Genomic DNA, 13,499 nt, shown 5'->3' with positions numbered 1-13,499 from the left:
TAATACGGATCAAGAAGCCAACTCACCTTGGGCTGCACCGCTACTTCTACCACTTGATTGTTGTTCATGCAACGTTTGACGAAGCCCTCCATACTGCTGTTGAACTTCATGAAGATCACGTAGGCGGCGTAGCCCGAGAGCAGCGTGATACTTTCCCACATGGAGATGATGTTATCCAGGAAGAAGATGATGAGCAAGATCAGATCCAGGATGTAGAAGGAGACGTCGCGGAAGAGCGGCCACCATGTCAAGTTCAGGATCTCCTTGGAGAAGATGGCGCACATCCCAATGACAAAGAGAATATTGAAGACGGCCGAGCCCACGATGGTCCCGATGCCCACGTTGCTGTGTGAGATGAAGACGCCGATGATGGAGGTGAAGAGTTCTGGGGCTGAGCCGCCCGCCGCCATGAAGGTGGCGCCTGCCACGTCATCCGAAATGGTCAGCTTCTCGGTGATGACTGTGAGCGCCGGGACGAAAAACTCGTCACACACTATGGCTAAGGCAATGAACATGTAGATCATGCCAAACATGTGGAAGGCCACCGCCCCTTGGCGCCGCTCCTCAAGGGTGAAAGCGTCTGGTGGGTAATCCCCCTGGCTCTTGTTGCTATTTGCTGTAGATTGCATGGCTATTGGTATGTCTGCTGACACATTGGGGTCCATCTGGTGTTGGGTGAACAGCAGAGTTCTGTGGGGGGCCGACTGGTGGAGACTCTCCTGGGGGAGCGCCGGCTCACTGAGACCACCTGAGCTCCTGGTCAAGGCACTGAAGGAGAGAGCACTTAAGGCCACAAGGCTGAACATGAACCCCAAGATTCGCACGGGCCTCAGCTTTTTCCGCAGACACCGGTGACCCTGCCGCTTGCAGGCAGCACCCAATATGGGTCGTCGCTCTTGTGTATCCATGCAGCCTTTATCTGAACCCATGGCTATGCAGCTCTTAGTGTCCTCACTCTCAGTGGCTAGATAGGAAGAGGGTGCGGAGCAGGTTTTACTGGAGACAAAGCATGGTGTTGTCTTCAGTTTCGAATGAGTTGAATAGATTGTAGGTGCTTTCCAGGGTCTGGTTTGCCAAATGATGTCTTCATATTAGCCTCTGCTGGCAAATGTCAAAAGAATGAAGAAGAGAAATTATTAAGTTAGGAAATAAAGTCAACAGAGTACAAAAGTAATTAGAATACTGGTTTAAATATGATGACACTGTTTATTTTAAACACTGGAAAGTTAAATGAGACAAATATTAATTGAATTTAATACTAACAGAATTTAATAATATTTCCAATATTCCTTCAAATACATAAAAAGTAAAAGTTTAACAAACAAAAGCCAAATCAATTAATATCATCATCAGCGTCGCTGTTGAAGAGATGACAATGTATAAATCAGGGATAATCTACTCCTGACCACAGCCCGAAGAGATCGTTGTAGATTAATCCAAATATTAAAGTAAAAAATGACCAGTTACATGTGGAATACTCAGATTAAAATTCATATTTAATGCGTGGTTTTGACAGTAATCAAATAAGGATCATTCTCCCAGCACGCTGAAGTTAATCTCTATATCACATGAAATGAAAAATCAATCAACATTGTAAATCTGATGATAAATAAAGAGGATCTAAGTGAGATTTGCAGTCATTACAAAGACTCACAGTAACTCCATACTTTTATATTTTGTGTTTTAACTACAGTGCAAGTAAACTGAAACCACACGAAACACAAACATAGCAGAGAAACTTGCTGCCTGGTCAGAGATAAGGATGATGATGATGATGATGGTGGTTTAACTGATAGAAATATTTTGTCCATTAAGACGCACGGACGGATATTCGAAATGTGCAATCTCCTGTTTTTACCTGGGAAATTGGGACGGAATGTGAAGGCCGACGGTGCACGGACACCACTTGGCTGCAGTCAGTGGAAAACGGAGAACGCTGTGACGCCGCCGCCGCCGCTCAGGTAAAAGCAGATAGAAAACACGAGTCCTGTTTCGACTTCCCGCGGATGCACGGCCCCTCCGGCTCCACTCACAACTCTGTCTACCCTCCCTGTCTGCCCTTCACTGGTGCCTGCGCCCTTACGCAGCGGCACCAGCACACAACAAACAGCGCACCACCATCAGCACCATCAGCACCATCATCATCATCCCCGACCACAGCAGCCCAGCATCAGTCCCCCCCCCCACCCCCACCCCCCCGGCGAGGCGCATGACCATGATGCGCGGACAGGCTGCTGGACGCGCCGCGGTCATTGCCTTACCTTTGACAGAGGCGAGGAAAAGCAGGATGCTCCGGCACGGCAGCACGTTGAAATCCTCTCTCCTCTCCGGTGCCCTCTTGCTCTCATTGAGCAAATCAAAAAAAATTGTGACCGCTCTCCGACGACAGAGGAGGAGCTTTGGAAGAGGAGGGGAGAGGAGAAAACTGCGCTCACCTCTGTGCCTCCTCACAGCAGCAGCAGCAGCAGCATCCCTCCCGGGTCGGATGAGAGAGCATTACAAAATAAAATAAATCACCGTGTAGCACAATATGTCACCGGGCTGCGCTCAGCACGTGAAGCGGCTGCTGTGTGCATGAAGCCAGGTGAGCTGCAGAAGGCGCATCCTCCCATGCTCCGTTCACGCGGCGGGGGCTTTGGTGACGGTGCGTATTGAGGGAGGAGTTGCCGTGGTTACACAGCAAAGGAACTATTTATTTATTATTATTATTATTATTAGGATTATTCCTCTGGTGACGGAACAGGTGGACGTGTTACAGCTCAGCAGCTGGTGCATGTGAGAAGAGCTCGGGTCATTTCAAGGTTATGCATTGCACGGAGGTGGATCCATTTCTCAAAGATCACCCTGCAACGTGCTGCTCCACCAAAATACACACACACACACACACACACACACACACACACACACACACACACACACACACACACACACACACACACACACACACACACACACACACACACACACACACACACACACACACACACACACCACTTTGTAAGATTGGATTCTATATATTAAAGTTTAGTTGCATACAATTGTTATATCATATTGTATACTATTGTGAACTATATAATAATAATAAGGAGAAGAATAGAATAGTGAACTTTGTATGGCACCTTTCAAAACACAAGGTGCTTTACAAGTTGAAAATGAAAACAAAAAAACAATGGTTGAAAAGCAAACAATGAAACAATGTTAAAGCAAAGAGAGGTGGCTTCTGGTGTCCCTCAAACCCCTGGTGCACATGGAAGGGAATCAAATGTAAAAAACTTATGTATGAAGAATCCAGGTTCAGGCACTCGAAGTGGTTTTGTCTAGGTCATTAGCATAAGAGAATTTAGACTCAGAATCAAGACCAAGAATTGCCTCCTCATCATCCTGCAGCATCTTTATGACCATTTCAGCCGTAAATCTGGAATGATTGCGACCAGCCCTACTAACACTCTGGATAAAGGAAATCAAAAGCACAAGAATATTTTCAAACACACATCATTCAGTCTATTTAGTATATGCTGTTCTATTTCGAGTTTTATTTTGTTGATCTATAGCTATGGTTAGCTAGCCAGAAAAGAATACATCAACAGCTAAGTATTGTACATACTTCTCTTTCTCACTAATGTATTGTAAAATAAGACTAACATGCATCAGATGTGCAAAAGCAGCTGTGTCAAATGTATGGCAGGTGTTCCTTAGTGAATACATACTGGATGGGTCATTTTTGCCCCACGCGTGTAGAATTGATGTAGAAGTACAAAATTGATGTTTGTTGATAAGTAAGAAAGGAGAAATAAACATAATGATTTGTGGGAATGTAAAACAAGATATTTAGTGAATACCTTGAATATTCAATGATAGAATATATTTATTTCAAAGATATAGTAAAGAAACTATACCATGCATGAAATAACATAGGAAATGAATACGGGTCACTTTTGACCCTTGTTGTGTATTAAAGGGTTAACAACAATGGTGTTCTTGACAGCCAGTAGGGGGACTTCCTCCATTTTGTTGTGTCATGCCCCTAGAGGCCAAGGAAAAACCTTAAATGTGGGAGGACCTTGTCTCTTCTATTTACTATATTGTATTTATTGTAAAATCCCCCTAGAGGCCAGGTACAATATTGCATATTTTCACCCTGCACACCTGTAGTGATTGAAATGACTTTGTCTCTGTGTCAGTTTACCCTGATGACGTTGGTGTATTATAATGATTCAAGCCCATTTAATTAAAGGCCTTTTACATTTTTCAAACCACTTTGAGTTCCTGGACCTGGACATATGTTTTCCTCAAAATTAAAAAAAAGCCTCATAGGGAGTGAGCAGACAAACAATTTAAAAGCAATTTGAAAATCACAGAGCTATAGAGCACAGATACAACTAACTAGCTAACTCAAAGCTACGCTATAGGCTAACAGCTCCTAGGTGTAGTTCGATGTTTACTACACAGCCATGATAGTGGTGTCAATCCTCTTCTCTAAATCATAGCAAGAAAGCAACTAAACAAATTCGCCAATATTTGAACCAGGTTTTTGGCATTACTTAGTACCAATGGAAAGAGTCGTGCATTCTTTATGTGCCAGTTTGCTTAATTTTTTCACCAATACCCAGGCTTCCCCCCCCCCAACAACTTAGCATTAGTCGGCGGGTCAAACCCTGCTGGGGAGACGCAGAAATGCAACTCTAGACAGTGTGACAAAGTATGTGTGACACTAATGTCCTGGTGCTGTATGATAAATCATGATTCACTGACCTCATTGATTGCCCCCTCTCTGCTCTGCTCTCCACAGTAGCTGCCTCTTGTTACCTAACAGGGAGCAGAGCATTAGTTTGAGTTACCTAAGATTGTCAATAGTCAGACGTTTTGTTGATTGTGCAAAATTAGCTGATTTGGTAGTTCTTGGTAGCCATAAGAAAATGTTCTGTCCAAATGCCTTTTAATAGTTGATGAGGTAATATAAATACATCATGCATTACATTAGATGTGAAAGCTTCCATCACAGCAAAATGTTGCTTTAAGTAGTATTTTGATATTTTGGGGAATATGCTTTACAGTTTATTAGATAAGAAGATTGTTTACACTGTTACATATTATGTATATAAGGCTACAACCAGCAGCTGGTTAGCTTATTTTAGCCTTCACACTAGAAATAGGAGGAAAACTGCTGTTGTTGTGGTTTTGCGAGGGTCTCCTCATCTTAACTCTTTCCGACAAAGCGAATTCTCATTTATCTAATGTCAAAATAACCCATGAAGACTTAACCTTCATAGAGTAAAGTCAATCCCGTTTCCCTATCACCAGCCCAAAGTGGCCCCGAGTGGAATGCGCTCGCACCCAAATGTCCAGACGACTATTAATTCTGTTCAAAGTGATTGAGATCGATTCCCTCGCTACATCCATAATGCACTGGTTTTCACACTGGAGCTATTGCCACTGGGCTTCCTCACCAGCCAGGCCCAAGTTTTTTTCCACAAGAACAAGCTGGTGGCGACTGTCAAGCTGATTATAAAGAGGATCTGAGTGGTGAATGAACACATAAGTAGGTTGCATCGATCAGATGGCTGGGGTTTGATAAGACTGGACTGAGCAGCAGGGTTTTTCGCCACCACCCATCTGTCATTTTGAAGAATTAAAGAGCATTAAGTAAATTTCACATACAAAGTTCAGTTTACTTTTCAGAAGGAGTATTTTTCCAACCCGTGAAAGGTGTCGTGTAACGTCCTTTGTGGTTTGGAGAGAGTTTTTCAAACTGAGATTCAACATATAAACTTGAGAAGTGGGGTTTTAATGAAGGGTTAAGGTTAAATTCAGAGCACAGGAGGGGTCTAATATGAGAAGAGTCCACATGAACGCCCCTCTGTTGGGATATTCATGACCTGTGACGTGTTTGTTGACATTTTCAGAGTCCATGGAAGTTCATATTTTGCTGGATGGTAAGTTAAAGATATAATATGTAAGAATTCTTCTTTAAAATGTCTAAAAAACACAAGACCTTTGTTACATGTTTGGTTGACTAATGGAGTGATATTATCCAAAATGTTTCCAATCATGTTCACACTGAAAGAAATTTCCAATTTTATTCAAGGTAACACAACATGCTTTACCCGCAGCTTCTACTATAACTTCCGGGACAAAAGAAAAACACACTGCTAGCCAGTTAACCAATTAGCCAGTCAGCTGTTCGTCACTAAAGAGCAATGAATCATGGGATATGTTGGGCCGGGAAGGATCCACTCGGCAATCAGTCTACGAATGCAGCCGATGAAGGATGCAGGCCTTGAATTGTGGGACTTCTCACATCGAAAACCGCATGCTCTCCAGTTCCAATTAAAGGGAGCATTACTAAGATGCATTATGGGAAATGTAGGATCCAGAATTATCTACAGTTAAAAGATGTGCAAGATATCTCGGCTGCTGCTGCTTTAATATTGACATTTTAAATTTAATTTATGTCATTTGTGAGTACCCCAGCTTAATACATACCCAATATTAAAAATCACCGGAGTACCCTTAGCTTTAAAGTTTGAGGAAATTACATTTTGACTTCAAAGAGTGAGGATGACACAATATGAAAAGATAAAATCTAATTTGGGCTTAAGCCCAATTATCTGTATGTCGACCCTGTGTCATAAACCTGTCTGCAGATAGTGAATCAAAAAGTTTGTTTGAATATTGACTCTTCTTCACACACACACACACTGTCACAATATCAGATTGGTTCCGTGTTGATATAATTAGCTGCATGAGCACATGTATCTGATCTGTAAACATCATCGTCACAAAAAGTGCCCGTGAACCCGGCTCTTCGACTTAGATCTGTCAATATTTTTGCCTATCAAATGAGATCCCATCCAGGCCGTCAGCTCTTTTTTAACAATGGCCCCCCCAGTGCATACGCAAGCCTCCGCTGCACGCCACCCGCACGGGCCGCCCCCATCTGGCAACGTTTCCAGCATAAAAGTGATGACTTGTCACCGGTCAGGTGGGTTGTGGTGGGGAGGAAGGGGGTTTGGAGGGGGTGATGGCGGCAATTGTTTTGATTTGTCTGAAATCTGTGCTCTGACAAAAACAACAGAAATTTCCATGCTGGCCCTGCCCCCCACCCGGCCCACCCTCGCTTTGGCCCGACAGCTAAATCCGAGCCTTTGTGCCCCACATAGTTGAATGGATTTGTCAGCAATGGGGCAGGGGGCAGCGGGGGATAGACAGGGTGATGATAACCAAGCAAGTTTTTTCCGGTGGAGAGGAAAGGACAATTGACTGAAGCAGTGTATTGAATTATTTCTATTAAACAAGGACATTTTACTGACGCTTAGATGAAGGAAGCAGTGAAAGTGGAGAGCCCTGGGATAAGAGTCTTTTCTAAGAGACTTGCTGTGGATTAGATGTTGAAACCCTCATATTAGCAACCCCCCACCATCACAGGTCTCCACAAAGAGGCTTGGATAGACCACCTGCCCCTTAGGAAAATGCAGTCAGCAAAACAAACTGTGCACAGGCACCAATGGGATGCTCGGATTGTAAATAGTGAATCAATGAGGCCGAGTTAATTTTACTCTTAAAGGCAAATGGCCTGAGTACTAACACAATAGCAAGACTGTTCAAAGATAACATGGGGAGACCATTTCAGCTAAAAAACAGGGGGAGGGTGGGAATAATCATTTTAGCAGCATTAGTAGCTCTTAAAGAAATGAATATTTATGATGATCCACTGATCAGTAAGACCCTGCTTTCACTGGTGGTCCAAGTAAACATTTATACAGTGTAGTGCAGCCAGCATTTTCAAACTAATTCACATTTGTCATCACTGAATACATTTGCAATTGCATGGTCCTACTGATCGTGTTTTGTAATTGTTGGATTTCCTGTAGCACATAATACATTTACTTATTGTTCTCTCTACTCTGCCTATATTTAATTTTGGTGAGGAAATGTCTGTATTTATATATATTCGTAAAATTTAAACATTTCAGCACATTCCTCCCAAAGAATATGATCTTCGTTTTTTCTACAGCTTTGCAAGAGTCTCAGTATGCTTTAACGTAACATAATGACGTTTAACATGGTCACAATCTTTGTTTAGTATGTTAGCACGCTAAAATGTGATAATTAGCAATAAATACTGATTATAATGTAATTAAATTTGCAGGTATTGGGTCAGGAACCAAATAAGCTATTGCACGTATAGATTGGCGCCATATAAAAAAGGTCAGGGTATCTGCCCCCTGGTGAAATGTCTGAGTGAGCCCATATGAGAATAGAGCAGGAATGAGTCCATATCTAGGGAATTAAAGAAGTTGGCATACATGTAGAACACGCTGACAGAGATGTCAGCATAGAAAGACCACAAGGTTCGAGAGCTGCTGGAGGTCTGAAGCTGTCGATGTGCTATAAACAAAAACATGTGATTTTTTTATTTTTATGTCCTGCCTCCTGTATTATCTACCCATGTTTCGAACATTTCCTGTTGTTGTGAAAGTGTCTGACGCCGACAATCTCCTGCCGCGTTCTTCATATGTGAAGGACAAAGTCCAGAAGATTGGGTCTGGACCTTTATTGGAGCTCATGTCTGAAAATGATCACAAATGTCTGTACAAAATTGAGTTGAAATACATCCAGTAGTTAGATAGATGGGTAAATAGGCCAGTTGGGTAGATATTTCAGTCATGCCACCGCTATAGAGGCACACTACCAGCATAGAAAATCAATCCACTGTATGTATTTTTAATCATAAAATGTGAACCGCAGTTCAAGTCTCCGAGACATAATAGTAGGATTAACCTCTGTGCTACGTTTGCATTTCTGATTGATCATGTTAATTACAAATGAAACAGTGGTCTCCTAATACCAAACGTGAACCTTTATACTAAATTTTGAACTGCATACAACCATTTAATCCCCTTAGTCTCAACAATGAACTGCAACAAAAAGATGTATCCATCAGCTGCTCACATGTTTACAGACAGTCACTGCTGAACTAGACCGTAAACCATTGCAGGGAGGAGGTACTAGTGTATTTTGTCTGAGGTGAGACTAACTCAAAACGTGATCGCCGTCATGAGCCTTTTACATCATCAGCAAACACTGGAAGTTCCGTAGAAGCTGCAGAATCGAACACTTCACGTCCAACTTTTTACGTTTGGCTGAAAGCTGTTAAGCTACAGTATTAAAGTAGAATACATTATCTTAAAAAGATTTCTCTGCTGGGGTCATGAGCTTAGCCCAAGTAAACAAGTAAAAAATCCAATCAATCTTTGCCCTCTGTGACCATACAACATTTAACCATCGCAGGACAGGATGATGCTACGGAAGGACAAACAGGACAGAGGAGTCTTATTGATCTGCTTGCTCCATCCTTTACTTCACATGACTAAAAGCAGGCAGGACAACATGTGCGGTTTGTCCTTATGACCTCTGGAGGCTGTTACTCAATATTTCACGGCTTTGCATCCATGAGACAAAGCCAAAAAGTAGAGATTCGATTTTGCACCAAGGTTTTCAAGATTCGATCTAACAACGACCAGACGCTGCAGCATATTTTCTTTGGCCGCCATCAGTCATTGAGAAGTCTGATGTGAAGAAGGACGGCATTGATACAGGATGTGTGCTGCATTATGAGGTTAATCCTCTCGTCGACAGTCCCACAGATGGGCCAACCTGCTGGGCTGCATGGATGAGTTTTTGGAAGCAGGGGAGGGAAAGAAGTTGAAAATCACCACCGCCCTTCTGTTTAGTTGAAGGGGGCGAGTGAACGAGTGAGTTTGAGAAAAAAAAAAAAAAACCCAGACGAATGGAAAAAGAAAAGTGGAAAAATGTTTCATGCTCTGATGTCATTAGGAAGGCAAAAGCAGAGCTGTAATCCTATTTTAATCGCAGTGGATTTATTAAACAGGAGCAGCAGGTTTAAATCTCAGCAGATTACACAGAAGGCCCAAGGAGATATGGAGGGGTGGGGGTTTGGGGTGGGGAGGGTGGGGAGGCTTGCATAACCAAGTGCACTTAAGGTGATGTGGTTCATCTTTGACTAGTCAGGATTGACGGAGTGGGGAGGCGACGTGGGGCTTCCTCAAAATTTAAAGACAAAAATCCTCTAAGATTATCTAAGAATCATGAATTTCTTGGATTAACATGGAAATTAGTTAGTGCCTGCGGGCGCTACTAATTATTTGTGCGCGCGTGTACCTCAGTGTGCCCCGGAGTTGGCGCGAATCTCCTTGACACCCTTTGTAGACCTCTCGTGTACAACGGGTTAATCCCAGGTCACATCACATCTGGATTTAATCAAATCAATCCCTTACCAGATCGTGTAGAACTAGCTTCAACCTGTAGAGGTCACCGGTAATGAAAAAAATAAAAGTTTCCAATCAAAAAAATGACTTTCTGTGTATGAGGAGCTGAGGGTCATTTAAATTATATATAGAAGGATAAATAAGGTGATTTAACTGTGCAGTACTCTTTTTCTAAAAAGGTCTTAAATATAGATGTAAATTTGAGTCCAGGTGTCCCTTAAATAAAATATTTGTAAAGATATGTATATATTTATATAGCTTTAAATAATGACATGTCAAACATCATTAAGTGGTTTGTTCTGTTAGTGTTGATCATGAAACAATAAAAAAAAAAACTGTGTAAAATAATTACATGTGAGAACCGAATGCAGCCCATGAAGAGTTCAGACTAAGTGAAGCACAAGCCAGACAGGTAGTGTCTTCCATTAGAAAAGATGAAATGTGGAGACACACTGTACAGAGCCTCGTGTTGTCACTGAACTTTGCTTTTGCCAAACACTTGCAACAAACAGGACGCCAAGCTGACCATCTGTTAACGGAGCTTCGTGACACAGCACCTCTTTGATGACGGACACATTCAGGGAAGTTTCACTTATTTTTAGAGACGTTTGGACGCTGCAGTTTTTCCAGTGCCTGGAGATGTCAGCATGAACTGTTTCTTTTACAAAAAACTGTTCAAAAGGCACAGATGCTTTTCCCGCTCTTTAGCTTAGTAATGGTCATTTGAAAATTGCGTTGATGAAAAACCCAGCTAAGATCATTTAAAAGATATTGGAAAAAATTACTTTTCAAAAGGATTTAAGGGAATGCTTGTGATGATGAACCTAATCATCACTTTTTAAGCAATAAATGCCTCGTTCCTAAATACTTTCGAGGACGTATTAACCCTCTATGTGCCTGAGTATTCACTTAGATGTGTGAAGGGAGCTCTGCCTGGTTACTTCCAGACACATTTTGGTGAACTTCGCAAGAAATAAGGCAGAAATAAGGCATGCGAAGTGTGCTAATATACAAACTGGTGAAATTTGGATAATGAACAAGATTTTGTAAATCAAAATAAATATTTGTATTAGGGAGGTTCATTCAGTTAAAAAATATTCCTTTCAGCTATATCAGAGAGAGGATCTATTGGCTCGTGTAATGATAGCACTGTGCAGAGGGTTGCACATGCTAGATGTATGTAGATAGATAGATAGATGTTTATTTTCATTTGCACAGGTACAGGAGAAGAAGGTATGTTCCGTGCAGTATGATGAGATTTACATGACAACCCAGAGATTGAGAACTTCATTATACTCACTGTGCCGTCCTGCAACCTGCCATCTGCTGGACGACTCATGAGTTGTGTTTAAAATACGTTTCCTCGCCTGTAGAAAAAGGTGGGACTCAGTCATTAAGTCTGAACAGGTTTTTTTCCATGTTGGACAGTTTGACTTGTCAGGCAGGAAACACTACAACAACACAACATGGAGGGCGGCCATTGTTGTAAAAGCCGCATTATAGATGACGCCTATGCTTCCTCTGCTGGCACATGTAAAAAAAGAGCCACTCACCCCCTCAGACAACACTGTCTCTAAAATAATTCCTGACACTTTCTTGTATTGAAAGCTACACGATTTATTTTTTTCCTGAGCAACAGCACCCTCTGCAGCCACAAGTGGTGATTGATGTTGTTCGGCTTCGTGTCTGAGCGTTAAAGTGGTTTTCATCTGGAGAAATAACAAATCCTATCAATCTTTTGACCGGAGCTCTGACTGTGTAAGTCCCACTGTGTATATTACCCATGATCCCCGGCTTCCTGAACCAAAAGAGCTGCAGCTGGAACAAATCCACCAAACTCTATTTCGAATTATTGATATTTTAAACGTTTCCTCACTGAATATTGGAGATAAACGCTGTTTTTTAATGACTTGTAGGTCTTTTGACAGGCTGTATTTTTTACCTCTACATAAAAAAAAATGTTGGCAGCAGAGGGCGCTGTTGCTTAGTAAAAGTTACATAGTGTTGCTTTAAATGGGGCATCCATTTGTCTGTTGAGTGTTACAACGCAGGTCATGAACTAACCAAACGTGTTGCATATGCAACATCAAGGACTTGTCCTGTGTTACAAAACACATAAAAGAGGCTGTTGGTTTGATTTTTGTGACACAACACTAATGCTGAATGTGGGATGATTTAAATCTGATATCCTGACAAAACAGAAACAAATTCCTTTTGTTTTGAATGAGACAAGGTTCCAGATTCACAGTCAATTAAAATGAAATGACTTATTTTTTTCACCTAAACTTCCCAGGTGCTAATCTCACTATTAACTAATAAGTGTGCCAATAAAAAACACGAGAAATGGTTCATGATAGACAGATTTCCTGTGTTTTGTATGATTGCAACAATTCCTGCAAAATTGTTCACATTTTTGTCTTTAGGGAAATATCTTCATTCAAATCACTTGTTTCTGATTGAAATTGAATGTTTCTTCCTACTACTTCTCTCAAACTTACAGTCCACATGCATGTTTGTAGTTCGATTTTATTCAGAAATGTTTGTCAGATTAAGTGAATTTATTACTTTAAAAAAGAGTCCAGTCTACCTTTTAGTTGGAGTTATATTGATATCTTATCCTAAATCATTCTATAGTTGACACCCACTGTAACCTGTCCTGTTAATAAAATGGCCTAACTGACTAAACATCACAATTTCACTTAAAAAAATTATGTGTGAATGAATGAATGAATTGATGCCTGTGAGGCTGTCAGATTACAACTGCCTTAATTTACTCCCCTTTAGAAAAAAACTGGAAAATTTCACCTAAATAGCAAACTTCCTCCCCCTGCTGGACAAATTTGAGAGTAAAATTCAGTTCTGGAGGACTCCTCCAATTATCTCATGAATGGGCAGTGTTAATACAATTAAGATGGTTGTCCTCTATTAAAATATAATACTATTCTGTGCGAGTTCCTTTTTTAGAAAAACAAAACAATGACTGCAACCTTGTAAATCGACCCATAAATTAGTTGCGTTTTGCTGCCCCACTGAAAATACCCCCCCCAAATTTTAAATCACAATTTTCCATTCCATCAAATATACAAATCTGAAAACTACAAAAAAATAAAAGCATTTAATTAAGTTTCTACACTCGACAGGTTTTCATACTGACCTCGTGTATGTTGAGGTGGAGGAACCCAAAGCACCAGCAGGGGGCAGAATTAGCGG

At 41.4% G+C, this 13,499-nt stretch overlaps 1 protein-coding gene across 10 annotated transcripts in view; it reads right to left on the bottom strand.

The window, feature by feature from the left end:
- Positions 1–2,787, bottom strand: part of LOC117752246 (sodium/potassium/calcium exchanger 2-like) — a 40,363-nt gene extending 37,576 nt beyond the window's left edge. For 4 of the 10 annotated variants that reach the window (XM_034569477.1, XM_034569485.1, XM_034569482.1 and 1 more), the window contains exons 1-2: positions 2,262–2,783; positions 27–1,098 (exon numbers count right to left, since the gene is read on the bottom strand). In XM_034569477.1, coding sequence (XP_034425368.1) covers positions 27–929 — 903 coding nt within the window. In that variant the 5' untranslated portion in view covers positions 930–1,098; positions 2,262–2,783. Of the gene's footprint in view, positions 1–26; positions 1,102–1,858; positions 2,163–2,261 lie in introns of those variants that run through there. The other 6 variants (XM_034569481.1, XM_034569486.1, XM_034569478.1 and 3 more) reach the window with 6 other exon arrangements.
- Positions 2,788–13,499: the final 10,712 nt, after the last annotated feature.

The sequence above is a fragment of the Hippoglossus hippoglossus genome, chromosome 18 (genome assembly GCF_009819705.1).
Source record: "Hippoglossus hippoglossus isolate fHipHip1 chromosome 18, fHipHip1.pri, whole genome shotgun sequence".
NCBI lineage: Eukaryota > Metazoa > Chordata > Actinopteri > Pleuronectiformes > Pleuronectidae > Hippoglossus > Hippoglossus hippoglossus.
The sequence above is the reverse complement of the archived record's forward strand: the minus strand, read 5'-3'. Positions and strand labels throughout refer to the sequence as shown.